The sequence below is a fragment of the Drosophila busckii genome, chromosome 2R (assembly GCF_011750605.1).
Source record: "Drosophila busckii strain San Diego stock center, stock number 13000-0081.31 chromosome 2R, ASM1175060v1, whole genome shotgun sequence".
In the NCBI taxonomy this organism is placed as follows: Eukaryota; Metazoa; Arthropoda; class Insecta; order Diptera; family Drosophilidae; genus Drosophila; species Drosophila busckii.
Genome location: NC_046605.1, coordinates 11,890,943 through 11,916,732, shown reverse-complemented (window position 1 = coordinate 11,916,732; position 25,790 = coordinate 11,890,943). Strand labels below are relative to the sequence as shown.

General features: G+C 37.2%; 10 protein-coding genes across 11 annotated transcripts; 5 read left to right on the top strand and 5 right to left on the bottom strand.

Annotated features, from left to right (window-relative positions):
- Nucleotides 1-1,065: 1,065 nt before the first annotated feature.
- LOC108597648 (pickpocket protein 28) lies at nucleotides 1,066-5,531 on the bottom strand. The gene is given in 8 exon segments (XM_017984303.1): nucleotides 1,066-1,337; nucleotides 1,391-1,976; nucleotides 2,030-2,118; nucleotides 2,169-2,284; nucleotides 2,339-2,605; nucleotides 2,662-2,862; nucleotides 2,916-3,020; nucleotides 5,476-5,531. Coding segments are annotated over 8 exon segments (1,677 nt in total). The 3' UTR covers nucleotides 1,066-1,080.
- LOC108597650 (probable palmitoyltransferase ZDHHC24) lies at nucleotides 3,781-4,878 on the top strand. Its single transcript, XM_017984305.2, has 2 exons — nucleotides 3,781-4,012; nucleotides 4,065-4,878. The coding sequence occupies exons 1-2, from the start codon at nucleotides 3,781-3,783 to the stop codon at nucleotides 4,670-4,672; spliced, it is 840 nt and encodes a 279-aa protein (XP_017839794.1). The 3' UTR covers nucleotides 4,673-4,878.
- A 389-nt stretch (nucleotides 5,532-5,920) lies between the features above and the next one.
- Nucleotides 5,921-7,337, top strand: LOC108597649 (probable palmitoyltransferase ZDHHC24). The gene is made up of 3 exons (XM_017984304.2): nucleotides 5,921-6,231; nucleotides 6,286-6,895; nucleotides 6,968-7,337. Exons 1-3 carry the CDS (start codon nucleotides 6,000-6,002, stop codon nucleotides 6,972-6,974), a joined length of 849 nt encoding a protein of 282 aa, XP_017839793.1. The 5' UTR covers nucleotides 5,921-5,999; the 3' UTR covers nucleotides 6,975-7,337.
- Nucleotides 7,338-7,708: 371 nt separating this feature from the next.
- Nucleotides 7,709-9,050, top strand: LOC108595282 (28S ribosomal protein S29, mitochondrial). Its single transcript, XM_017980495.2, has one exon. The coding sequence runs from the start codon at nucleotides 7,783-7,785 to the stop codon at nucleotides 8,965-8,967; it is 1,185 nt and encodes a 394-aa protein (XP_017835984.1). The 5' UTR covers nucleotides 7,709-7,782; the 3' UTR covers nucleotides 8,968-9,050.
- A 1,109-nt stretch (nucleotides 9,051-10,159) lies between these two features.
- LOC108595166 (KH domain-containing, RNA-binding, signal transduction-associated protein 1) lies at nucleotides 10,160-12,116 on the bottom strand. Its single transcript, XM_017980338.2, has 4 exons — nucleotides 11,694-12,116; nucleotides 11,002-11,587; nucleotides 10,840-10,940; nucleotides 10,160-10,772 (listed from the first exon to the last, which is right to left on the bottom strand). Exons 1-4 carry the CDS (start codon nucleotides 11,893-11,895, stop codon nucleotides 10,543-10,545), a joined length of 1,119 nt encoding a protein of 372 aa, XP_017835827.1. The 5' UTR covers nucleotides 11,896-12,116; the 3' UTR covers nucleotides 10,160-10,542.
- A 449-nt stretch (nucleotides 12,117-12,565) lies between these two features.
- Nucleotides 12,566-14,804, top strand: LOC108595164 (KH domain-containing, RNA-binding, signal transduction-associated protein 2). 2 transcript variants are annotated; one of them, XM_017980335.2, is made up of 4 exons: nucleotides 12,566-12,927; nucleotides 12,999-13,512; nucleotides 13,564-13,856; nucleotides 14,458-14,804. In XM_017980335.2, the coding sequence occupies exons 1-4, from the start codon at nucleotides 12,675-12,677 to the stop codon at nucleotides 14,601-14,603; spliced, it is 1,206 nt and encodes a 401-aa protein (XP_017835824.1). In that variant the 5' UTR covers nucleotides 12,566-12,674; the 3' UTR covers nucleotides 14,604-14,804. The 2 variants fall into 2 exon arrangements, with proteins under 2 accessions (XP_017835824.1, XP_017835825.1); XM_017980336.2 differs by having other exon boundaries at nucleotides 12,568-12,927; nucleotides 12,999-13,503.
- Nucleotides 14,805-14,889: 85 nt separating this feature from the next.
- Nucleotides 14,890-16,021, bottom strand: LOC108595040 (DNA polymerase epsilon subunit 4). Its single transcript, XM_017980179.2, has 2 exons — nucleotides 15,777-16,021; nucleotides 14,890-15,716 (listed from the first exon to the last, which is right to left on the bottom strand). The coding sequence occupies exons 1-2, from the start codon at nucleotides 15,937-15,939 to the stop codon at nucleotides 15,427-15,429; spliced, it is 453 nt and encodes a 150-aa protein (XP_017835668.1). The 5' UTR covers nucleotides 15,940-16,021; the 3' UTR covers nucleotides 14,890-15,426.
- Nucleotides 16,022-16,112: 91 nt separating this feature from the next.
- On the top strand, nucleotides 16,113-18,143 carry LOC108595039 (KH domain-containing, RNA-binding, signal transduction-associated protein 3). Its single transcript, XM_017980178.2, has 7 exons — nucleotides 16,113-16,260; nucleotides 16,393-16,480; nucleotides 16,542-16,663; nucleotides 16,725-17,089; nucleotides 17,145-17,231; nucleotides 17,384-17,469; nucleotides 17,715-18,143. Exons 1-7 carry the CDS (start codon nucleotides 16,177-16,179, stop codon nucleotides 17,852-17,854), a joined length of 972 nt encoding a protein of 323 aa, XP_017835667.1. The 5' UTR covers nucleotides 16,113-16,176; the 3' UTR covers nucleotides 17,855-18,143.
- Nucleotides 18,144-19,174: 1,031 nt separating this feature from the next.
- LOC108596003 (ventrally expressed gene D protein) lies at nucleotides 19,175-19,551 on the bottom strand. The gene is made up of 2 exons (XM_017981288.1): nucleotides 19,493-19,551; nucleotides 19,175-19,426 (listed from the first exon to the last, which is right to left on the bottom strand). Exon 2 carries the CDS (start codon nucleotides 19,424-19,426, stop codon nucleotides 19,178-19,180), a length of 249 nt encoding a protein of 82 aa, XP_017836777.1. The 5' UTR covers nucleotides 19,493-19,551; the 3' UTR covers nucleotides 19,175-19,177.
- Nucleotides 19,552-20,257: 706 nt separating this feature from the next.
- On the bottom strand, nucleotides 20,258-24,422 carry LOC108595285. The gene is made up of 3 exons (XM_017980497.1): nucleotides 24,205-24,422; nucleotides 21,561-21,740; nucleotides 20,258-21,504 (listed from the first exon to the last, which is right to left on the bottom strand). The coding sequence occupies exons 1-3, from the start codon at nucleotides 24,263-24,265 to the stop codon at nucleotides 21,176-21,178; spliced, it is 570 nt and encodes a 189-aa protein (XP_017835986.1). The 5' UTR covers nucleotides 24,266-24,422; the 3' UTR covers nucleotides 20,258-21,175.
- Between the last annotated feature and the right edge of the window lie 1,368 nt (nucleotides 24,423-25,790).

Sequence of the window (25,790 nt, the reverse complement as noted above, 5' to 3'; positions counted from 1 at the left end):
TTGAATTCATTCTACATTATTCCAATTTAAAATATACACATGTTTTATAATAAAAGTTTAAGGTTAAAGTTGAAATAAGCTAAAATAATTCATAATATATTTCAGTCTCTAAAGGGGTGTCATAAAAATATCGAAATATCCTAGCTTCAAGTCTCTTAGGAGCAAACGCAGAGATTTTATTGTTTGGAATATTAAAATACGATGACAAATAATTGCTTACTATGTATAAAAATGTTTTAAGCTGATTTTGAATTGCATTGGTGGTGAATTGTGGCATTCATTTGTATCATAGAGATGACAAGTTTTATTATTTTTGTATGTAAACATTAACCTAAATTTTTGGTAAACAATTTAAATAGCATGCCAAGCACAAAAGCTTTTCACTCTTTGAGCAACCCTCTCTTTAAGTAAGTATGATATGTATGAGCTAAATTAGTCACTTTGTGTGTAGGTCAGCAATTAACGTTGTGGTACATAAAATGTGGCCTGGCCTGAAAGAAGAAATGCGAAGGACTATTTCTCACTCTCACCCAAAGGCTCTGGCATGCCATAAAAATATTCCAACAAAAATTCAAGAGCTCTGTACACACAATTCATACATACATTTATTTAAAGAGAAAACCAACAACGAGTACAAGTACTAGGCATGACTAAAGCAATTTAGGCAAATACGATTATTTGGCATAAAATACAATAAATAAACACAGAGCAGACGTTGCTATTGGATACTTTAGTTTCATGAGTGTGTGTGTGTGTGTGTGCCTGTTGGGCATAATTATCTAACTTCTAATTGCTTACATTACTACACAACGAGTATTTAGCATTTGTGACAGCTGCCAGCTTACACATCAATTCAAAGATATTATCTTACGGCTTTGTCTAAATTTGAATATTCAAGAGCAAACTTTAATTATATTATCATGTTGGCATAAACTTCGATTAGCAATTGCAATTTAATAGATGATGATGAATATATGTTGCGTATTTCAATGTATATTTAAGCACACTCTATTGGTTAGGGCTTAACATAAATATTTCACTTAAAATCAACTATGACTGCAGTGATTGTAGAACAATGTATTAATGCTTGTTGGCAAGTGTTGATTTTCTAGCAATGCCCTTTGGATATAGCTCGCTGCTATACCAAATCTCTTCGTTCTTATTCTTCTTAGGAGTTGCTTGCTGCTTGCCAGGCTGAGGATCATTTCTGAGCTGCTGCCTGCCACGTTGCCACAATAAAAGCTCAGAAATGGGCTTAAGCATTAAAAAGTAAAACACTTCCGCCAACGAGATAACGCTAAAACCCATAAACAAGCCCATAACACCGCCAATATTTGCTGTAAGCAAATTACAGTTAATAATTGTATACAAAACTTTTTGACAGACCTACAAAGAAACTCTGTTAGGCCAAAGTAGACATTCTTCATGGTGCCGTAGTATGCAGATTCGCGATAATACAGATTCATAACGGCTACATTCTCCAGCAAATAGCTTTTGTTCAGCTGCGCCACCTTCGCATTAGCAATGCGAAAATCGTGCTTAGCCAGCGGAATGTAGAATGCATCCGCCACGTATGTCAGATGAAAGCAGCTTGGCAGACAGAGCTTGCGGCACTTGTCAGCCTCAGATTTATAGTTCTCAAGCTCAGCACGTCGTTCACAAAAAATATCCTTCACAGCGCAAACGCGTGCATATTTATAGATATGCGGATATTTATGTGGTATGCAGCCGCACAAATTATATAGAAACTTTGCACGGCACTCATCCTCACAGCTCTTTTGCGTGTAGTCCTTATGGTAGAGCAAAACCTTCTCTTTGTTAAAGACGCACTGGCGATCGATGCGCTTGATCGATCTTATGTTCGGATGCGACTCAGAGATGCTAAACTCAAGTCGAAAATTAGTTTCGTAGCCAATGCCTAACATTATGCCGTCCTCTTTTAAATTGGGCGTTGAAATCGCATTGTGAAATAATAACTGTGGAGAAAGGAATGCAGCAGAACTTGTTGCTTTTAATAGCTGTCACTTACTTTAAATCCAGGTCCATTTGTCGATGAGCAATAATATTCATTAAGCTGCGCATCCAAAACTACAGTAAAGCCCATTGTAATGCCAGTACCTTAAATAGATTTTAAATAAATTATAAATTAATTTTCATAAATTACTTACCAACAGCTGTCGTAGGGTAAAACAATTTAGGCAAATCCTTAGGATAACCTGTCTCCGGATTCCATGCCACAGGCACAAAGCCCACACCCACGCTTAAGTTTAAATTGCTTGGCGAGCTAAGACAATTCTGCTTGCTATTATCAGTTTAAATTGCATTAATTGTAGCTTACTCTGTTTTGTATAATATTTGCGGTGGCAAACCATTGAACATACAACAGATTCCCTCATCGGTAATGACTTGTCGAAAATAAGTTTTACAATCAAATTCTTTAGCGCCAAAGCGGCAATAATGAAACATCTGCTCACAGGGCTGAGCATGAGTGCTAACAAAGTCGGCTATTATAATTGTATTGTTGGTATAATAATCCGCAGATTCTTCGCTTGCTTCATCATCGGAGTTGCAAAGATTATGCAAAGCCTCGTATTCGTGTGAGCCGCTTAATAAACACATATATATTACAAAAAAGTTAAGCTTAGACTATGTAATACTTACACTTTATAATGCTGAACCTTGCTGCGTTGCACCTGGTTCATGTTGCATATAGTAACAGCCGGAAAGGGTACTTTAAGTATTGATGTTGCATGTGGACTAATGCCTATAATAACGGGCGTGCTATTCCATTTGGCATAAATATTTGAAATCAGCTGGCAAGTCAATATGAAAGCAGCAACAAACGCAATTAGAAAAAAGCATCTACCAAATATTAATAATTAGTCATGAATTTTATTTAAATTTGTTCAATATACCTTTCCCAAATAGTTAACGCTGCATCGCCTACAAATTTTAAACCATGTAATCCAGTTTCTTTAAAAAATATAACCAAACTATTTTTAAAGCTGCGCCACAGGAATCTACGAACTTTGGGTTGCTTCTGTTGAGCCTCCATTGCAACTAATGCTGCGGTCTACAACAATTGTATGTTATATATGCTTCAACTAGCAATTAAAAGCTCCTTAGTTAATATACGTTAACTAATTGCCTGCATGCAATTAAGTTTCAGGGAAATAGTTAATTAGAGACTGGTATTAATTACTGCATTTCAAGTTGAATTTAACTGCTTCTTTGAAATTCCAATCAACACAACAATTCACAGAAATTCAGCTTGTATACTCGTTTTACTCAAAAGCAGAATGTGCTGATTTGTATTCCTACTTGCATGATTCCAGGAACTCAGTTCAAAAATCACATACTTCATACGCACAGTGAGCTACAAAGCATTAACAGCGTTTTAACATAAATGTTAATTTGCAGCGCGCGCTCCCTCCCTCTCTCTGCCTAATTCTCTTGGCAGATAAAAGCAGTGATTTAAAAAGAGCAACGGCATGCCATGACAATAAGATAAGCTTAAGCTTTTTAGTAAAATAAGCTTAATGCATTTAGCACTTATATACATGAATAAGCTTAACAGACGCATAACTGATTACAAACGAAAAGCGATAAGTGTAGTTGGCCAAGTTTGAACATACATATGTATTTATTTATTCATATCTATGTGATAACGATATGAAAGCTTCGCTCCAAAAGCGAATTGCAGCACGTGATAATCAACCGGTTAGAAGAAATGACAATAAGAAGTTGTTTAGCTTTTAGTTTTAATACTAAACGGGCACGATGAAGGTGCGTAAAAATCCACTACCCAAGCGCATCGTCGATATACTTTGTTTTCTGCTCATTGGGGTATTTTTGCCAATAGTTTTCATATGGGACATAAGTGTGGTGTTACCGGCAGTCCATGAGCCAGGCAGCTTTATGTACAACTTTACGTTTGCTATGGCCTTGTTTATATTATTTAATCTTAAGGGCAACTTGGCAGTGTGCATGATGGTTGATACCAGCTACGATCGTGAGTAATGAATAATGCAAAAGAAAAACATTTTATTGCAATATTTTTACAGCTAAAGCTGTGAAGCCACCGCCGCCTGAAAGTGAAGAGTACGAGAAGTGGCGACATTGTGAAAAATGTAATTGCTTAGCTCCACCCAGATCTTGGCATTGTAAATTATGCGGTGTTTGCATTTTGAAACGTGACCATCATTGTTTATTTACGGGCTGCTGCATTGGCAACCAGAATCATCGTTATTTTTTGCTATTTGTTGGCTTCCTGTTTGTCGGTGCCATCTATGCGCTGGTCTATAACTGCTACTATATATTCGTTATAAAGTCCGCTCTATATTTAAAATCAATGACATTTGTTATGTTGGTCTTTCCGTTGCCGTTGTTAATGCTGGGATTTGGGGTTGCGTCGCCACTATTCTTTTTAGTGCTTAACTTTATAGCTCTACTATACAGCTCCATTATATTGGTAATGCAGGTGCAACTTGTTACGCATGGTGCAGTCAGTGCGGATAAAGTTAGATCCAAATATGACAATGGTGCCTATCAAAACTTTCGCAGTGTTTTAGGCGAGCGCTGGCATTTGGTTTGGCTGAGTCCATTCATCGAAAGTAAATTACCTCATGATGGTTATAGCTGGCAGGTATCTCAAGTAGAAAAAGAGGAGTAATAAACTTAAGTTTATTCTTTGTTTTAATTTAATTATTTATAGCTGCTTTGTTAAGAGCGTTAACATTGACAATACTACCATTAAAACATGTTTGTTAAACAAAAATAAATTGTAGTTCACCAAGTTTTAAATGTATGAATACTAAAGCATGTTAGTATAATTTAGCATAAGCTTCAATACACGAATTAAACTTCGACACACTTTATGATTTGGTTAGCACTTTAATGATGAAGCTGCGCAAGAATCTGCTGCCCAAGCGAATCACTGATATTGTCTGTACCTTACTGATTGGCATATTATTGCCCATTGGGTTGATATGTGACATTTTTATGGTATTGCCGGCAGTTCATGAACCAGGTAGCTTCATGTACAACTTTAATATCGCAATGGTCATTTTTATGTTCTTCAATTTCAAGAGCAACTTGTTGCTATGCATAATCGCTGATACCAGCTATAATCGTAAGTAAAGGCACATTTTAAAATGTTTTATTTTTTAAGTTTACTTTCTTAGCTAAAGCTATGGAGGCACCGCCAGCTGAGAGTGAAGAACATAAGGATTGGCGTCATTGTGAGCACTGCGATTGTTTAACACCACCCAGATCTTGGCATTGCAAAATATGCGATGTTTGCATTTTAAAACGTGATCATCATTGTCTATTTACGGGCTGCTGCATTGGCCACAAGAATCATCGCTACTTTTTTATCTTTCTCAGCTACTTGTTTGTCGGAGCAATCTATGCGTTGCTCTATAACTGCTACTATATATTCGTCATTAATGCAGATCTCTATTTTAAACCAATGACAATTTTGATTATACTCTTTCCATTCCCTCTGCTGCTGATGGGCTATTGGGTTGCATTGCCACTGTTAATTTTAGTGCTGAACTTGATAGTATTGCTATATAGCTCAATAATGATGGTGTTGCAAGTGCAACATGTGTGGCATGGTGCTGTTAAGGCCGAAAAAAGAATCAAAAACAAATATGATAATGGTCTATATGAAAATCTACGAGATGTTTTGGGCGAGCGCATGTATTTGGTTTGGATTAGCCCCTTTAGCTCAAGTCCATTGCCACACAATGGCAATAGCTGGAAAGTATCAACAACGCATCAAAAAGAAGCAGAAAAGAAATGAAAATTATTTGTGTACGCATACTTGACACTCTAATTCGAATGTATAAATTGGTTGTATCAAAAATTAAACGTAGTTGGCCTATTGTTACAAGTATACAACCACATCACAGTTCATCAAAGTTATTGTATCATTTAACATTATTTTCAGTATACGTAAATCTAACTCGTAATTCTAAATCTTTTATAAATCTACAATGAAACTTCGTAAGAACCCGCTGCCAAATAATGCCGGCGATATTGCGTGCTTCCTACTGATTGGCTTGGGCGTGCCAACAATCGTCATATGGGACCTTTTTATTGTATTACCGGCAGTCTACGAACCCGGCAGCTTCATGTACAATTTTACCTTCGTATTTAGCTTATTTCTGTTATTCAATCTAGTGAGTAACATGCTGTTCTGCATACTGGTTGATACCAGCTACGATCGTGAGTAATAGTATATTTTTTAGTTGCATTTAATGTGAACAATATTATTATTAGCTAAAATACTTGAACCACCACAGCCAGGGAGCGGAGACCGAGAGAACTGGCATCATTGTGAATCCTGCAATTGCTTAGCACCGCCAAGAGCTTGGCATTGTAAAACTTGTGGTATTTGCATTTTGAAACGCGATCATCATTGTATATTTACGGGCTGTTGTGTTGGCCACAAAAATCACCGCTATTTTATGCTCTACGTCGGATATCTGGTTATTGGTTCGTTCTATGCGCTGGCCTATAACTTGTACTATTTGTTTGTGATTAGGGCAGATATCTATACACAAACATTTTATCATTTTCATATGTTCACTATGCCTATCCTGTTATTACGTGGATACGCTGTATTTATGCCGGCTATCTTTCTTATGCTAAATCTTGTAGCTGTATCAATTAGTGCGTGTATTTTTCTCGTACATTTTAATCTTGTAAGACGCTCTGCAGTCTTTGCGGACAAGGATAGGTCTAAGTTCGATCTTGGCCTCTATCGTAACCTCCAAAGTACTTTCGGAACTCGCGTAAACTTAGTGTGGATCAGCCCGTTTATCAAAAGTCCATTACCTGATGATGGTTTTCACTGGCCGGAGTCTGGAGATCAACGTTTAAAAGAAATGTAAATGCTGATTATGTTTTAATTATAAAGATCGCTTAGAAATGCCGTATATAAACACATTTACAATTTTAGCTCTTAAAAATTTGGACTCGAAACGCAATTTTGTAAAATTATGGCCAAGTCCTCCTTCAATAATATCCGTTAACATATCCGAATCCATTGGACTCTCATCAAAGACTAGAATTTGGCTTATGGTGAATTGAATTTCATCCTTTAAATTTGAAATTAGAAATCTGTCAGTTACAATTACTAAAAAATGTAACTATAAATATGCTTACCTTGTCTGCATATTCCATATAATGCACTGTGTTAAGCCAATAAAGATCGGCTTCAAATATTGGCACTGCAGCTGGACTTAAGCCATGTCCAAACTGTATTGAATAACAAAAAATTTTGTTTAATAAACGGAATACGAGAAAAACAAAAAATGGCACAGACGGCATTGTTTGATACTAAACTATATTGAAGTTCTGATTTACTAATGATTGTAGCATTTTAAATAAAGTGCTTCGTAAAAAGAAAGCAAGTCTTATCAGCAAAGCATAGTATTCTAGTAGTGATATCAACTTTTAATGAAATTGTTTATATAGTTAATTGATTAGTAACAACATCTGTATACATTTGCAGTAGCTATTTTTTGGCATTCAATATTTATGCAGTTTTGAAATTTGTGATGTACAAACACTTTGTAAAACATAAAATTATTTAGCTACCTCATAAGTTTTTAAATTATTTCACTTAAATTGATTTTAGGAATGTGGCGGCTGACCGATACAGCTATTTAACAGCACATTCTGCCTATTAACAGTAACAGTGCTCTATCAGCTGTTAGCTGTTATTTAATACATGCTTTTACACATTCTTGTGCCGATTTTATAAATTTGTTAATGAAAATGTTCCGCAACCAATTGGGCAATCTGTCGCGTGTATCTTCGCAGCTGCAGCGCATAAGCCGTGTGGAATTGATGTCCACAGAAGTCCAGCCGGCAGAATCAGCCAACTCGGTTATCAATGAGTTCCGTACGGCAGTAACAAGCCCCGGTGAGCACTCGGCGCTGCAACTGGCTAAATTCTACAAAATACCCGCGGAAGAGAAAAAACAAATCTTTGCCGGTGGCGGTCTGCCCAAGCAGTATGAGCAACAAATAAAAACCTTTACGGAGGCATGCCTCATGGTGCGGCAACCGGCGCTGGAGTTGCTTAACTATATAAAAAATGCAGATCTGAGCAAGCCAGCAGTGCGTTATGTTATCTATGGAGACAATGGTGTGGGCAAGACGCTAACGATGGCACACGTACTGCACTATGGATCGTTGAACGACTTTTTGCTGGTACATGTGCCCTGGGCGCCCAACTGGACCAAGCGCCCCAAGGAGTCTACCAATTCGAGCACACAAGAAGGCTTCATTGACTTGCCTTTCGATGCTGCCGCGTGGCTGGTGCACTTTAAAACGCAAAACGCCAAGCTCCTGCAGAAATTACAGCTGAAGACATCCAAGGAATACGTGTGGAGCAAACGTGAAAGCACGCCGGCCGGTGCAACGCTTGTCGAGCTTATTGAGCATGGCATTGCGCGCATTAAGTACGCTACGGAGACGACGGCAGCGCTTATTTCAGAGCTGAAACTGCTTTCTACGGGTGGACAATGCAAGGTACTGGTAGCCATTGATGGCTTCAATGCCTTCTTTCATCCAATTACGCGCATCTTCTCTGACAACAAGCAACTCGTTACACCAGATCGCATTACGTTAACGCAACCTTTTCTGGATATAACCAAGTACGACTGGACCAATGGCATTTGTGTGCTGTCCGTGGATAAGATAGCCATGACCGAGGGCTATATGGACTCTTATATGCCACGTTATCTGCTGGGCAAGACGGGCTTTGAGCATCTCGATCCGTTTGTGCCCGTGCATGTGACTAACTACACGGATAAGGAGTTCTTAAGCTGCATTAATTATTATATGGATCGTCACTGGATTACAAAAACGCAGCCCGGCTTTGAGGAGCAGCTAAAGTTTATGAGCAATCATAATCCTTATACGCTAATGCAAATTGTACGTGGGCTGTAATTAAGCGTGATGCTGCCTGTTGCTTGTAGTTAAAGTTGTGAAAATTAATTTAATTAAAAATAAACACGAAAATTAAAAAATCATTTTTGTTATCCCCAATTCGCATTTTGGATGAAAGTGCTTTATTTGAAACTCAAATAATTTATTAAATTTCAACATATTAAATTCCATTTAATTTTTTTGGGGGATTTTTATTTAACGATAATCAGCAATATATAATAATGCACTGTAAAATATAAAATGATTGTATGTATCAAATGAATAGAAATTATGTTTGCATGTTTGTGTGTGTGTTCTCTTACACGCTTTATAAGCTCACACTATGGTTTAGAAATTGATTGAACAAATATGAGAAAATGCATAAACAAAATCGTAAACGCGCTACATAACTAACTGCATACTTATGTATCTTAGGTTTTCCTTTTGCATATTTGGCGTGCGATTGAAAATTCAAAGAAAATTTATAACTAAAAGCTGCAATTCAACATTTCATATTATTATAATTTTTTTTATGTATATTTGCATAATTTCTATTACAATTTTCGTCGCATTCAACAACAATAACAATTATGTGTGGGTTTTTTTCATTACTTCTTTTTTTTGCCATTTTTTGGGTTACTTGTTTACCATTTGTTTCATGTATATTTGTTGTTTTAGTTATTGTTTTTATATGTATGGTTGTGATAATGCTAAGCTATGTAAAGTCATATCGTAGTGTAGATTCATGTTTGCATTATTTATTATTACATATTATATATACCATACTATATTCAAATGAGTCGGTGTGGGTGTTTTTTTATATAAATTTTCTTTAGCGTTTTTGGGTTTGTATTTAATGTGTGTAAATATGTTGAATATATGTATGTTTGTATGTATGTAGATAATTGAAAATTGAAACAATACAATTGTTAATAACAAATTATGAAGCCTCCTCTTCAACAATGAAATTGCTGCTTTAGGCAATTAAATAAAATAAAATTGTTTTTGATGTCATACGTATTAAATATTTATGTATGAAATAAATATGAAAATAAATTGTTTAAAATTAAAAAATGATGAACAACAAAATTAAAAAAAGTTTAAGTTTAAACTTTTAAATGACAAAGAAGAAATGCTCGCAGAGCCCAACACACAGTTAACCAAGTTAAGCCTAGACAAAATGGCAACTAACAAAATCGAAAGCTCATGTGTGTGTTTTTATGTATGTATGTATGTATGTATGTGTGGAGGTGTGTGTGTGTGTCTATCTGTCAGTGTGTTAGTGTTCTTTTGGAGCATTCGTCTACTTAGGCTAGTTTCTTAAACGTATACTAATCATTTCATTTCAATTGTTTTCTTTTGGTTTTTCTTTTTGCGTGTTGTTTACACTTGCGTAGATTTCTCAAAGTCAAATGTGTGAAAATTTTTTTCTTGTGTATTTATAATTATTACATCTACCTTTGGAGCAGTGTGTGTGTGTTCTGTGTATGTGTGTAAGTGTAGCGTTGCATGCATATGCTAGGCGGGGCATGCAGCTGATAATGAGGACAGTATGGTGAACAAACAGCTAACGGCAGGCAGTTCATTGCTTCTGTATTATTTCTTGACAAACTGATAGGGAGCAGCAGGACGATAGTGCCGTATTGGAGGCACTCCAGCACCCAGACCGCCACCTGTGGCAGCCACAATGCTGTTGGTCATAATGCCGCCGCCAGCATTGCCCAAACCTGCGTTGCGTCCATTAAAACTAGCCGCACTCACTACCGAAGTGCGCACTATGGCTTGGGGCGGCAAGGTCGAATGCATGGCATTGCCTCGCTGGGCAGCTGCAATAGACACAAATAGAATGAATGAACAATACACACAGTTAAACGAAGCCCAGGTGCAACTTACCTGGCACATAGGGTTTTGGCTGGTGGTAGGCGTTATTATGTGAACGATAGTAGACAGTCTCGTCGTTGTGATGACAGTGCGATTGCTGTTGAAACTTTTGTCTGCAAGACAATACATATATTAACAAACATTCTTAATTACTGCATGGCTTAGATAGCTTGCCTGTAGTTGCCGCCGACGCGTTGATTGACATTGCCACTAATACCAGCAACAACGGCAACCGCTGATGACGGTTGCTGCTGCTGCTGCTGTTGTTGTTGTTGTTGCTGCTGCTGTTGAATTTGGCGCAGTGTTAGCTTCTTGGCCGCCTCAGGGTCCTCCATGAGCTCGCGATACTGCTCCTGGCGTATATCATCGTGCTTATCGGGTATGAGGTAACGCCTTATTTCGGCAAGCGCGTAGGCAACGCGTGCGTAGGCCTCGGCTGGTGGCGCAATGGTGGACACTTCGACATGGAGCGGTAGATTCAGGTGGGCATATTTAGCATCCGCAGAATTGCGCAGCTCCTCCTCGCGTGCACGATCCTTCATCGAGAAGCGACCGAGTATGACAATCTTGCATTGCGTCTCCTCTTGCAGGCGACGCAGCGAATTGCCCTTGGGGCCCAGCAGTTTGCCCACATAGTTAAACTTCTTATCCTTAATAGGCACGTGCACCTTCTGCGACAATTTGATTGTTCGCTGCTGATACACATCGGCGTATTGGTCTCTCGTTGGTATGCGCCCGTTCAACTGCACTCGCTCCAAAGCTGCAAGATCGTTAAACACACAGATATAGATTGTACACCCACACATAGACACATACATGCTTATATACACGCACACTGACAGTCAATGCTTGAATCGATTTCATACCTTCGTCAATTAGTTTCACTGCCAACGGAAATTGGTTCTCCATGCGCGACCGTTCGCTCATCAGTTCCTGCATATATTTCTGGGCCGACGGTTGAGCCTTGCCCTTCTCATTATCTATTACCGTTACCACATTGTGTTCACTCTCGTGGTCGCCGTTGCTGGTGCCAGCACTGTTCGGATTTGCAATTCCGTTCTCCGCCATCCTTATCCTTTCCCGCTTCTCAGAACAGCGCCCAACAGGCAATTTTTGCGGCGAGCGTTACCAAAGTGGAGTCGGCACAGGTCAGAGCGCGTGGCGCGTTTTATCTCGAAGGCCTGGTCGCCGTGCACTTAATTTAATTCCAATTTAATAAATATGTTTGCAACCTTTGTGGCCCTAATTTTATCTAGTGATGAACAGCGTTACTTTTTTTTTAGTGATTAGTCGCCGCGAAGATGACAGTGTGTTGGCTGCAATGTGCAAACTGCATTGGCTAAAAATAGTACATAATTGGGGCTTTACTAAATCTAACACATTAATTAGATGTTTTTAACAGATTCAAACAAAATCGAAAGCTACATTGCAAATAGGCTAGGCTATATTCGTAAACTTTAAAAAGAATTTAAATAAACCATTAGCTATGCACTGAATGGTGCTCATACGAAAATGCTTATAAGACTTGAAAGCAAAGCCGAATTTCTTATTTCTTAAAAATCATTATATAATATTTAAATGTATGCTAAGATCAAACTTCGCGGTCACTTTGCAAATTTAAGCCACGATTCTGGTAAGTGTCATCCACTTTGATCTGACCGTGACAACAGTGGATGTTAGCACACTTACTCTTCTCTAACAGTCGCTGTTAAACAAATTTTTTTCGTATACATAAAAGAAAATTTTTGCCGAGTGAAAATTAAATTTAAGTGTTTTATTTGCGTTTTTTGTAGTTATTGATAAACGTTGTGCTTTAATACTGTTAATAACAGTTCGTAACAATTGATATGCCACGTGATTATGACAGAGACTACAACGAGGACACTGCCGCTGATTATAAGAGGAAGAGGCGTGATGATGAGACAACCGGCAGCGCAGCCGACGCGCCGGAGACAGAGGGCGGCCACACAACTAACCACGCCCCCTTGCATGATACGCCGCAGCTGAATGAAAAGACAAATGCGTACCTGCAAGAATGCTTACTGGAAAAAAAGACGCTGGAAAAGAAAAATATTATAACAAAGCGGCTGTTAGATGATGGTGAGTGCGAAGGGGGAGGGCAAGATAATTTATAGTCTTACTGTATGTAATTGATTTGTTGGCACTTGCAGAGGTGGAAAAAATACTGGTCAGTGGGCGCATACCAAAGCCAGAGATTTACGCGAATGTTTATAGCGAAAAACCTATTAGAGTGGCCCAAAAAGTACTCTTTCCCATTAAGGAATACCCGAAATTCAATTTCGTGGGCAAAATACTGGGGCCCAAGGGCAACACATTGCGCCAGCTGCAGGAGGAGACAATGTGCAAAATGGTAGTAATGGGACGTAACTCGATGCGCGATCATGGCAAAGAAGAAGAGCTACGCAGCTCGGGCAATCCGAAATACGCACATCTGAGCAGGGACTTGCACGTAGAAATATCCACAGTGGCACCGCCAGCGGAGGCATATCATCGCCTGGGCTATGCCCTCTGCGAAGTGCGCAAATTTATGATACCTGATGCTAATGATGACATACGACTGGAACAGTTGCGCGAAATGGACGGCAAGGAGCGTATGTATAAGAAATCTCATCACTACTCCAAATCTTATGGCGAACATAACGCATATAGCACCCGGTATGTAATGTATGTTTAAGCGTTTGATCATAAATTGTTATACAAATATTTCAATTGCAGTACACCGCCGCCTGCGTCTGCGAAACCCAAGGTATATTCCATATTGGAGAAGGCGCGCTATGTTATGGACGATCCCAATTATGGCATTGTTAAGGCGCATAGATCACGTGATCATGAACTCTATGATCATCATGGCGAGTATGATGATCGTTACGCGACTCCGCCGCCGCCGCAATCGTCCAAGCACTCAAGCCATCATGGACAATATGACAGTACCTCGTATGAACGTGACTATCGCCGTGAATACCATCCGCACTCGACTTCCTCCTCATATGCGGCGGCGGCCTATACAGGTAAGCGTTAACGTCTGCTAGTTAATAAATCATTTTTTTCGCAGCCAGAAAACTTTGTTCAAAACGACTAATAAAACGTATAACGCGCGCTGAACAAATTAACAGCAATAAAAAAAAAAGAAAAAAACGAAACAAAAAAATATAAGAAAAAAGCCAAGGTTTTAATATATAAAAAGCAAAACAACACGCGTACCAATTTATATATCCATCTATATATTTAACGAGATTTTAAATGCACTATGCCTGACTACGAGGCGCACGATCAACGATCAAATAATACAAATAAATTCAAGATTACTAACAATGCAGCAGCAAAATCAAGAGAAAAATTTGAAGTACACAACAATATTTTTTTAACTGTGATCAATTTGTAAATTCAACAAATTAATAACAAATTCATTCTTGAGGGGTAGTGCATTCAAAACCGGTTAAAACAAATCTATATTTTTTTATATGTATTTTAAGCGCATCAAATAAAAGCAGCAAGAGCAAACAAACCAAATTAAAAAAAAAAAAAATACAATTAAAATAAAACAAAAGCAGCACTGAGAGACACAACAAATTAAAATCTAAACAACAAATAAAATTCTTTTCAAAATAGCAAAACCAAGCAACGGTCGTTCATCATCGTCATATAGACCCACAGCATCGGGCTCGGGAACCCATTCATCGGCTCACTATGAGACTGGATCACGTTCTCGTGAAAGCTTGCGTTATCGCTCGGCTCCTTATCCAAAAATGCGCTAATTTATCTAGTTCACAAATACAACAAAAACAAACCCCAACAACAACCCAACAAACTTAAGAAGTTTAGTAGCGACCAAAACGGAGCCACAAAATTCCAAGTTAACAAAATAAAATTAATTGATAAATACAACCGCAAGCAATGTTTAATAATCCTAAATAAAATTACATGAAACTCAATAAAGTTGCAAAAAGAAAAAAGAGGAAACAAATATATATATTTTTAGTAATTGTTAAAAATAATATTGAATTTGTGTTAAAAATTTAAAAACAAGTTAACAAAACAAAAACCCACAAACAAATTTAAACAAAAAAAAGAACTTGCAAATATTTGTAAAAATAGAAGGAAGCAAACAAATCACACATTATACACTTACATATACACATTCATATATATGCAATCGTAACAACTACAACAACAAATCCATAAATTAATCTAAAAAACAAAATGTTAGCATAAGTTTTGGAATTATTTTTCAACAATAAAAATAAATAATTTAAAACCATAATAGATTACCCAACGAACGACAAAGTAAGTATAAAACGGCAATAAAGAAAATGCTTTAAATAAATTAAAAATAGTTATACCGGCAATGCGTTCAACAAATAAAAGTAAAAAACTATGAATTGTTCAATATACTTAAAATTTTTTTAAATTTAAATCCACAAACAAATGTGCGCATTCAACATAGAATGAATAAAATTTAAATTTAATGCTACTTGCTCTGTTCGACGAACACTATCCAAAATAAATACCAATTATATTTAATCCAACAAATTTAAAGTGTTTTATTTATAACTTAAAATTAGTCCCTAATGCAACATTCTAAAAATTTAAAGCGCCATCGAGGAACAACAAACTATCGACAGCTGATATAGCCATATCCACATCACGCTTCTGCATTGTCTTCTTCTTAGCTTGCACCGTGTAGGTGAAGGATTCACGTGCCAGGGATTCTATAAACAGCTCCACTGCCCGTGTGACTGCAAAGACGGCCTCGTTGGAAGCTATCTGCAGATCAGGATCCAGTCTCATTATATTACGTACGCGACCCATAGGCAGCTGTGTCAACTTGGCTTCGTGGTCCTGCTCTGCGGCCTTGTTGCCATTGGTTGCTAAAGAGTTTAAACAACGTAAATAACACAGCCAAATAACAATTGAATATATGTATTTACCGGTGTGTCTCGTTTCCTCGTTTGTCACAGTCGATCCATTAGTTTTACCTTTCTCTTTCTCTACTTCGTTCTCCCTCTCATCCCTTTCTGCAAGTTGCTCCACATCCTGTTCCAGCTCGGGCTCTTCCGAGTAATCATTTTGAAACAATTCTTCACTTGCCATTGTTGTATTGTCAAAATTATCTATTTTTGCGTTCTTAATAACTTAACATTGCTTACATTTGTATGCGCTGTTAATAACAGTCACTGTCGATTACTTTGCCGCTCTTTTCAGCGATGTGTATTAAAGTATTTGCCTCGTTACTGTTAACCAGTAATCGCCAGCAAAGGCGCTCTCTAATTTTAATTTAAAGAAGAAGCAACCTATTATACACAATTTTCCAGTGTTTAATTATAAAAAATGGATATGTTAAAAGTTGAATCTCCAGGCAGCGAATTTAGTGATAATAAGCCAATACACGAGCATCAGCCACGCTTAAATGAAGTATGCTTACATAAAATAAACAAATATAAGCTTTAAAGCAATGGCGTCCCTGCAAAATGAAAGAATCACCACCACCCACACCAAGCTGACTTTGAACGGTGATTTAATTTTATATGGTTTCGTCAATTTCAGGTGGCCCAAAAGTTTCTAGCTGACTTGGATGAGGAGCGCGGTCGCTTGGCTGCAGAATTTCCACTGTGCGCACTGTTAATAGACGAAGGTAGGAAATACTCTAAGCTTATTTAACTGTTTATGTACATATATATGCATCTTATCTTTAGCTGTGGATCGTGTTTACTGCACCGGTCGCATACCTGGTCGCGAGTTCTATGCTGATGTCTACAAGCAGAAGCCAATGAAAATTACACAAAAAGTTTTTGTGCCTGTCAAACAATATCCAAAGGTAAAGAGGCAACTCAACTTAGTGCACCTAAATGTTAGCAAGCTAACGAATCGCTTTGCAGTTCAATTTCACAGGTAAAATCTTGGGGCCCAAGGGCAACTCGCTGCGTCGTCTGCAGGATGAAACCCAGTGCAAGATTGCCATAAAAGGACGCAGCTCTATACGAGATCGTGGCAAGGAGGAGCAGTTGCGCAACTCGGGAGATCCACGCTATGCGCACTTGCAGAAAGATCTCTTTCTGGAGGTTAGCACGGTAGCTACACCAGCTGAATGCTATGCGCGCATAGCCTACGCTTTGGCCGAGATACGGAAGTACTTGATACCAGACAAGAACGATGAAGTCTCGCATGAGCAGCTACGAGAACTAATAGAAATGAATCCCGAGTCAGCCAAGAACATACATGGTCCAAACTTGGAGGCTTACAGGTAAACAGTCCAACATGTAATGAAAACTTTAGGTTTAAATTCAAATTTTTTGTAGATCTGTTTTTGACAAGAAGTTTGGTACCAACAGTGGTGCGCCTAAGTACTTGAATCTCATCAAACGTGCAGCGGAAAATCCGCCTGAGTAAGTTACTTGTAAAGTATAATTTTCTTTCAATTTATGGTAGCGCTTATTAAAATCCAACGGAAACTGGGTAATACTAGAAGCATTTATTAAGTTTGACATGAAATTGTTAACAATTGCCTGTTGTAAATATAAACATTGCTATTTTTTAGAGTGGAAGAAGCTGAGGAGGTTGCGTACGAGTACGAGCATCGCATTCCAAAGCGTGGCCCACAATCACCCTATGAATATAATAAACGTAAGTTGCTAGAAATTGTTTTTAATATATTAACTTTTCCTTATTCTTCTTCCCATCTAAACAAAAATGTTTGTTGGGCGTTAAATTGGGGTGAAAAATATAATATCAATGTTGCTCCAAGAACGAAAAGCGGCAGCTAAAAAATAATAAAACTACAACTCAACTGATAACTAATTTTTATGCATAAATAACATATATATTACTATTTGTTTATAACACGAATAAAAACTAAATAAATTTTATAGCACGCCCATCAATAATACCAACAAGCGCAGCTGCATATAAACGGCCTCAGCCTTATCAAACTGACATGAAACGTATGCGTGAACCACCCATCAAGTCTTATAAACCAAATACGTACACCATTTTGAAAAAGTATAAATGATATAGGAATTCAGCGATAGCTGATCCAAAACCTATTTTCCCTCCCCTGAATATAAATAAATAAGGAAAGACGTTGTAATAATTACCTATATATGCATATATAAATTAAATAATATACAAAATATCGTTTGGTTTCGGCCTTGGGTATGTCCAATGCTAGACAAACATAAATATTATATAACTGCAAATCAATTAAAGAATGTTCTTAAATTTAAAGAATTAAAACTGTTCACCAAGCATTTTGTGAGCAGCGCATAATTTCAATTATAACTAAGCATAAATAATTAAAAACACAAAAAAAAAAAAAATACAAAGGAATTAAAATATAATTTATTATTTCTAACAATGCTTCCCCATTAAGTCTTGTATCAATAGCCATAGAATTCGATAAACAAATATAATGTATAAAAATTATACAGCAGTTGCGTCTATATAAAAGAATATTATTAAATTCAATAAATAAAATATGCGCATATTACGATAAGCAAATAAAATATTTACAATAACATATATGAGTTTATAAAATTTGAACGAATAAATAATATATACATATACCATATATATCCATGGTCAGCACAATAACAAATCAAGCAATGTTTTTGAAACAACAACAAAATTACTTTCACAGCTTTCTAAGATCAAGGGGTAAACAGAGCCCCAATATCCTAACATATAATATGTACAATGTTTTAAAGAAGGTATGTAAACATTGAATTTAGCTCTTATTTATTATTTTAATATTAATATGCGATCATTTTTGAATAAAGTTTACTGTTGAAAGAAATTACTGGTCTTTTTATTTTTATTCAGCGTTAGAGCCTTTAAAGTCTTAAAAAAAAAGATACATTCAATTCAATTAACATTATAAATAATGTTAAAACTTGAAATAACAACTATAACACATTTGTTATTATATGTAACCACATTTATTTAATGTGACAAGATGTGGAATGCAGCTCCAGCAATGTAGTAAATTTCAGGAAATAGAAAATAATAGGAATAGGGTGCTACCTACCAGAACATCTATTACTGCGAAGAAAAAATATTCTCAACCTTGGACCAATTCCCCGCGACTTTAAAACGATCTCCTTAACTATACTGTTATAATAAAATGTTAGAAATTCTAGAAAGCAACAAACAGAATTGTTTTACTTCTGCTGACTTTTCGAAGAGCATGAGTTGCAAACATAAATGTAGTCCATAGTAAAATATATTTGTGTATTGTAACAGCTCTTATATTATATATTTTATACATTAAAAGTTAAAAAAAATACTTAGTAAGCAGAATTATATTGCAAGCTTGCTTCAAGTTGAGTTTGGTATATCAAGTGGCGTAGTAAATATTGCCGCCAGTAAAGCTGGCTATCCAAATCTGTTTCAGTAGATCTTCTGAGATTTGATCTGCAGTTTTATCCATATGGTGCTGTTCTGATTGTCTTTGCAAGCGCTCCAGAATTCTGTGATAGATCTCCACAGCTGTCTGCGGCTGATTGCAGCGACTTTCTTCGCAGTAGTCCACATCCAATTGAGTTTGCACTGCGGCCGTAGCAGCAAATTCACTTTGAGGTATCATCTATGTATAAAGCAAATTAAATTTTAGTTCCTTTGCTTTATTTATTTATTTATGTGTTATACGCACGTTTTAAATGGCAGCACAGATTTCTGTTAATGACTAGATGTAATGTGTGTCCTGCGCGACTCGCTGTTGTCGACTGTTTGCGGCAGGAAACGAAAACATGTTTCAGAGGCAACACCAACGCCACCCTTGAATGCTACTCAATGGCCCATATGGCTTGCATGCTATGCGCACATTGCGGAAATTTCTACCCACAAGCAGCACAGCAACAACAACAACAAAAGCAGCTGCCCCAGGACTCGCTCGGTCGACGCAACGTAACGCGCTGCGGCGCTAAGGACGAAAGCGATTGCATTGTGTAGCGCGACGGGTGTTTTCTTCTTCTTCTTCTCTGGATCTACCACCGCCTCTCTAGGCACGCTCCCCTATTCCAAAATTCGAGCTGTCGAGCGCAGCAAACAGAGTGCGCTATGGAATTTCTCTCTCTCTCTCTCTCTCTCTTTTCCTTCAAAGAAACTAGGGGTGGGTTTCACAACTGCAGCTTAAAGACTGAATTTATAAGTCTTGAGCGTTATCGCTGCATTGATTGTATTTAAATAAAGTAATGCTAAAAAATGGAACTTGTCGGATTATTTTTTTTGAAATTGTAACAATTTAAACTCATAAATAAATGTCAAAATTTAAATGTTCCCCTAAGGAAAAAAATATATCTTACATATTTGTAAACAAATTGAAATTTATTTCTTTATATAATTAAAAGAAATGTAAAAATTCCCTGTGGAAAAAAATTTATGTATTTTTTAAACAAATTGAAATTAATTTATTTTTCTTTATATACTTTATTGAAATAAGCAACATATACATACATACAATTGCTAATTTGTTTACTAACTTACAGCTACCTTGTGAGTTCTCGGGAAGATTGTTTGATTGGATTCATAGAAACTAATAAAATCTTTGCTATTGGAATAAGTATCATTTACCATAAATAAGTTTCAAAAATCTATGCTGCATTCCAAAATCTTTTGCATTCCCCCCCCTTAGGCATGTTCTTAGTCTTTGTGTTACCGAAGCTCTTGTTTATTTCTTGTTTCAAAAATTTCAATATAGCTAAATACTATATATTTCTTTCATTTTCAATTTTTTGTCTGACAATCTCGAAAAATATTCCTTTGTTGCTTTGCTGTATTTTATAAATTTAAGACACTGGCTAAAGTACATTTGTTTTTCTTTTCATAATAGTTGTTTAAGCATATAGTAAGTGTTATAAGATCTATTAAGTTTACTACGTAGCTCTGTTGAAACATTAACGCATACTAAAGTTTACTTTTTGGAATAGTTTTGAAGCTAAGTACTTGGAAAATGCTTTTGAGACATTGATTTTGTTCTAGAGAACTGAATATGCTTTAAGGCAGTTTATGAAGAATTTCGAGCACAATTTCGCATTTGGCTAGATCGAATATAAAACTCTGGACTTAAAACTTAAGTGAGTAAAGTAAGCGGATAAGCTTTAACATAGTTGCATATATACATAAATTTCTTATAAACTATAATACAATAACAAAAACAACAATCAAATATAACTATTTAATTTTGCCAAGCAGTTAATTGAGAATCAAAAACATAATGCCAAGTAATTAATGCTGTTAACTTTTGTTGTACTCTATATAAAGTTTTTTCATAATTGTTTTTGATCTAGTACAAGTGCCGGTGGTGCTGTGGATTAAATGCCCTGACGATATAATTTTAATTGGCATAAACAAAAGTACAGATCAGTGAGCTCAAGAGTGTGAAACTGCTGATGAAGTAGTTCATAGCGGCGCTGCCTTCAACGGATGCTGGGGTGGTGCTGGTGGTGGTGCTCCTGCTGCTGGTGGGTGGTGGACCGAGCTTTACCATAATGTAACGCTTGACATCGCCGGGCTGGACTGTGCAGGAGAAATTGTGATTGACTGCAAGCTGTAAGGGCGCCAACAAGGACGTGTCTTTGCCCAGGCTGTAGTTGCTGCCGACCGTCACATTGCCAGTGCTGATCATCTGATCTTCGCGATACCAGAGTATAACCAATGTAGTAGCTATAAAAAGGGAAATTAAAATGCGCTGCATATGATTTAATAGAGTCAAGACCTACGTGCATTCTTTACTGGGCAATCCAACTTAACGGTGCCGTCCTTGGAGTCCACATATTTGGTGATATTGGCCTGCTCGAAGTAGGGCTTCTTGGCAGTAGGGCTCCTTGTGGGCATAGTCAAGTTGCTAGGCGATGCCGTTTCGTCTGCACCGTAGTCATAATCATCAGCGACAGTAGTTACTGCAGGCAAAAGATAAATACGATAAATAATAATTCCATAAAGTTGGCTTAAGGTGCGGCAAGGTCAACAGCTCATTTGTTGGGGTCGCGTAATTAAGCGTCAATTATGCATTGAAAACCATTCCACAGATTTTCGTGTTCAACGCTAATCCGCCCCAAAAAGTATCCCCAAACCTAGCGACAACATAAAACCATTAGCAGCAAAAAAAAATAACGAAAACTGGGCGCAGTTCAGCCGAACCACGCCCATTCTTCACACGACAGCACAGAGGGCGCCCCTCGCTAGGTCGTTATATGTTTATGGAATAGCAGCTTCAACGTTTTTGGGATTCGGACACGGAAACTAACTAGCTACCGTATCTACCGCATATATCTTTTGTCCTGTGGTGGGGGCTTCTCGTATACACAAGTACTTGCATGTCATATATTGATTTATGTCAAGGCTCTGAAGGATTCCTTGTTGTGTTCGCCTGGCTTGCGTCATTTGCACTTTTAGTTCCATTGTTCGGCTCTGGCTCTGAAATTGGCACACATGCTTGGAGACACCATCTCGCTCTCTCGCTCTCGCTCATTCGCTATCTCCCTCACTTAAGCACAGCGTGCAGCAAGTTATTAATTCGTTTTATTCACACTTAAGGAATATTGGAAAAAAATAAGAACGTGTGTCAAAATATATTTAGGTCAGCTGCTTGGGAATTAGTCAGACGCAGCAAGCAGATAGTTTTGTATCTGCAAGATACTTAAAGCACTTGTGGCATAAAATGTATAGCTACATATTAAAGTAATTTAAGTGCTTTTTAAAATAGATATAGGCTGGGTAAAATGCAATCTATCAACAAGTTTTGTTTACGCTAAAGTTAATTTAATAAATAGCTACAGTGCAAGAAAATTTGTCATAAATATTGCTTAGCTTACATTTATATTTTGGACTGTATGAATAATTGAAACATAAATTGCACAAGATTAATCTTAATAGTTGCTTTTAATAACAAATTTAAGCTAAAAGTTCGTTACTACTATTTTTCACTTTTTTTTACTTTCTTCCTCTGTATTTTGTAGTCAACTCCACTTGATGTATCTTCTGTCTATATGCACATGTTGTTGAATTCATTTAATTAACATGTAAGAGCATATGGGGAGTCATTTAACCGTTTCGGCTCCCAGTTGCTTAATTATTCAAAGTCACTTTAATCATTTCGATATTTTTAACAATGCGCTCATTGCTGTATCACAAATGAGAGAGTACATGAGTAACTGTCATGCGGCTAATTTGTCTATTCAATTGCAGCAAGTGCCCAAAAAGACTTTATTAACAATTTACATGCGTTCATACATACACATATATATGTATATATAGATACGTGATCAGCATGCTGTGGAGTATTATTTTATTTTATGTCGTGCGGCAGCTATAAACATTGGCGAAAATTTAACTAGCGTACATAAATATTTATTCTGTTCAACAGCTCATAAATTTCAATTTATGGCGGGTACCTGCTTAATGAAGAAATAAAAACTAGACACTTTAAAAGTTTACATTTAAGCAATATTTGCCTAAGCCAATTATGCGTAAATCATTTATAGTTTATAGCTTTAAATGTATTAGCACTTGAGCATATTTTTAAGTGCGTGCATAACTCATAAGCCAAGTTATTACCACCACCCACTTTCGCCTACAAATTGCACACGCTTTAATGCATCGCCTGGATTTCAAAGTTGAATATTTTATAGCAATTGCTTAAAAGCAGTGCCAGAGCAATGCACTGGGACTGGAACTGGGATGGTAGCAGAAGCGCTGCATCGATTTCTTTGCCGCGTTGCACAATCAGCACATTTTGTGTTGCCTATACATGAATACATATATATATATATATATATATTTATTTATATGTATGCAGTTGAGCTTATGTCGTGCGGCACTTTTTCTTGAGAGCACACATGCCTATAATCTTGAGATTATATAATTCGAAGGCTCTAAGGCTAAGCTCTAAGCTCCTTTGGCAATGCAGCAGCAGCGCAGATTTTCTTGTTGAGCAGCACATCAATTTCAATTGGCATGACGCATGATTGATGAACTATAAAATGTATCAATTCAATTTGCCTGGCATGTTAATTGTTAATCAAAGCAGAGCAGCAGACTTGAAAACAAAACAGATAAAAAAAGCCATTTCAACTGATAGCTAATGGCCCAGAGCAACGCCTACAAAAGATGCTGTCTATATGGAATAGTTTGAAATGTCAGCAATTAGCAAAACTGAAAATCACTCATAAAAGCAAAAATATGAATGCCAAAACTGCTGGCTATAAATAAGCAAAAAAAAAAATAATAAAAAAAAAATAAAATATTAACTTGGGCAAACATAAAACAGACTTTTGAGCAGCGCGCGCGCGTTCGAATGGAATTTCCAATTTGAATTTGATGCTCTTTACTCTTTACTGCTCTTTGCTCTTTCAGCTTATTTACCTGGCAGCTGCAAAGATCCAACGATAAATGCCAGCAGCAAGAGATGTCTTTGCCTCAACATGTTTTGTCTGTAGAAATACGCCAAATTAAAATCCTTTTCACTTTTATTGCAATGCAACTGCTGCTGCTGCTGCTGTTATCGTTGCGCGTTTGCTTTAGTTTCTGTTTCTGTTTTTGTGTAAATTTAGCGCTTTGGAGCGAAAAAACCCGTTCACGCTGAGCGACACTGAGACACTGAACTTTGCGTGGGGGGCTGCGCTGCTCTGCTGCTGCTTCGTTTTTTTCTTTTTTGCACATGCTACAACGAACGCGTAGGACATAGAATACAACACCTGGGAAACATCAACATTTTGTAGACAAGAAAGAAAGAGTTCATTTTGGAAAGATAATATAGAATTAAAACAAAAGGCTTTTTTAAAGTCGCACTCACAAACACATAAACACAAAACAGCTAACGCGTCACAGCTCTCGTTTTCCGATGAAGCGCCATGCAGCGACGGCGCCGCTGCGTCGGGCCAGCGACGTTGTATGGCGCGTCAGCACGTCAACCCGCTGTCTACATTTAAAATTGAAATGTGCCAATAATTCCTAGTTTTTATACGATCGTTCTGAATTTTCGGTGCAAAAAACATACCTATAGCAATATTTGTGTTATATCAGATTTTAAAAGATTTTTGTACTGCCTTATATATCGTTTTTTCGATTTGCGGGGATTAAGGCAAATAAGAAAAAAATAAAATAAAGCGTAAGTGTCCTGGAATATAGGAACACCCACACCATCAAAAATTTGGGTGCTCCTTATATGCTCTTATAGTTGCTGATGAACACGCAAACAACAACGGACGGACGGACGGACGACGGGACGGACGGACAGACGGACATGTCTATATCGACTCAGCTCGTCGAGCTGATCAAGAATATATATACTTTATAAGGTCTGCCACGGCTCCTTCTCCCTGTTACATACATTTGAGCAACTTCATAAAACCCTTTTCCTTTTTTACAAAAATGTCAAAGTGTATAAAAACAGGCGCACCAAAAGGAAATAAAACGAATGTGTTTGTTGCGCTGACGATGACTCACATTGCAGCTACGACAACGACGACGACGGCGGCGACATTCCACCCAATTGGAAATTGGCGCATAACTTCTGTTATGCTCTTGGATGCTAAAAATACGCTTGACTCTATTTCCAATTGGTATGCAGAGCCTGTTGCCATTCGTCAGCAAAGCACAACAAGCAAATGAAGCAACAAACCAAAGCAAAAACAGAATTACAGGCCAAGCCCAATGGAGCAGCAAGTCGTAATAGTCTTGTAGCATTCTAGGAGTCTATATAGCTAACAAATGTGCTATATTTATGCTGCCTAGGTCAGCGCGAATACTACACTGCTATAAGTTGTAACAAGAATAATTTATATTAATTATTTTTGTGCTTTTATATTTCTTGCAGTGCACTTTTATGCGCATATTTCGCTTGAGAGCTTGACGAAAAAATTCTTTAGCACATTGGCTGACACTTTCAATTCCCAACAATTTCATACAATTGCTGTTGTTGTTATTGTCATGGGATCCAGTTTCATTCA

Excerpts from the sequence above, each read along its gene's own strand:
- LOC108597650 (XM_017984305.2), top strand. The coding sequence starts at position 3,781 with ATGAAGGTGCGTAAAAATCCACTACCCAAGCGCATCGTCGATATACTT. Across the intron at positions 4,013-4,064 it reads GGTTGATACCAGCTACGATC|CTAAAGCTGTGAAGCCACCG; the intron begins GTGAGTAATGAA and ends ATATTTTTACAG.
- LOC108597649 (XM_017984304.2), top strand. The coding sequence starts at position 6,000 with ATGAAACTTCGTAAGAACCCGCTGCCAAATAATGCCGGCGATATTGCG. Across the intron at positions 6,232-6,285 it reads GGTTGATACCAGCTACGATC|CTAAAATACTTGAACCACCA; the intron begins GTGAGTAATAGT and ends TATTATTATTAG.
- LOC108595282 (XM_017980495.2), top strand. The coding sequence starts at position 7,783 with ATGAAAATGTTCCGCAACCAATTGGGCAATCTGTCGCGTGTATCTTCG.
- LOC108595166 (XM_017980338.2), bottom strand. The coding sequence starts at position 11,895 with ATGGCGGAGAACGGAATTGCAAATCCGAACAGTGCTGGCACCAGCAAC. Across the intron at positions 10,941-11,001 it reads CGCGTCGGCGGCAACTACAG|ACAAAAGTTTCAACAGCAAT; the intron begins GCAAGCTATCTA and ends ATTGTCTTGCAG. Across the intron at positions 10,773-10,839 it reads GCCAAAACCCTATGTGCCAG|CTGCCCAGCGAGGCAATGCC; the intron begins GTAAGTTGCACC and ends TGTCTATTGCAG.
- LOC108595164 (XM_017980335.2), top strand. The coding sequence starts at position 12,675 with ATGCCACGTGATTATGACAGAGACTACAACGAGGACACTGCCGCTGAT. Across the intron at positions 12,928-12,998 it reads AAAGCGGCTGTTAGATGATG|AGGTGGAAAAAATACTGGTC; the intron begins GTGAGTGCGAAG and ends TGGCACTTGCAG. Across the intron at positions 13,513-13,563 it reads TATAGCACCCGGTATGTAAT|TACACCGCCGCCTGCGTCTG; the intron begins GTATGTTTAAGC and ends TTTCAATTGCAG.
- LOC108595040 (XM_017980179.2), bottom strand. The coding sequence starts at position 15,939 with ATGGCAAGTGAAGAATTGTTTCAAAATGATTACTCGGAAGAGCCCGAG. Across the intron at positions 15,717-15,776 it reads CGAGGAAACGAGACACACCG|CAACCAATGGCAACAAGGCC; the intron begins GTAAATACATAT and ends TAAACTCTTTAG.
- LOC108595039 (XM_017980178.2), top strand. The coding sequence starts at position 16,177 with ATGGATATGTTAAAAGTTGAATCTCCAGGCAGCGAATTTAGTGATAAT. Across the intron at positions 16,481-16,541 it reads CGCACTGTTAATAGACGAAG|CTGTGGATCGTGTTTACTGC; the intron begins GTAGGAAATACT and ends TCTTATCTTTAG. Across the intron at positions 17,232-17,383 it reads GCAGCGGAAAATCCGCCTGA|AGTGGAAGAAGCTGAGGAGG; the intron begins GTAAGTTACTTG and ends GCTATTTTTTAG.
- LOC108596003 (XM_017981288.1), bottom strand. The coding sequence starts at position 19,426 with ATGATACCTCAAAGTGAATTTGCTGCTACGGCCGCAGTGCAAACTCAA.
- LOC108595285 (XM_017980497.1), bottom strand. The coding sequence starts at position 24,265 with ATGTTGAGGCAAAGACATCTCTTGCTGCTGGCATTTATCGTTGGATCT. Across the intron at positions 21,741-24,204 it reads TGGATCTTTGCAGCTGCCAG|TAACTACTGTCGCTGATGAT; the intron begins GTAAATAAGCTG and ends TTTTGCCTGCAG. Across the intron at positions 21,505-21,560 it reads TTGCCCAGTAAAGAATGCAC|CTACTACATTGGTTATACTC; the intron begins GTAGGTCTTGAC and ends CCCTTTTTATAG.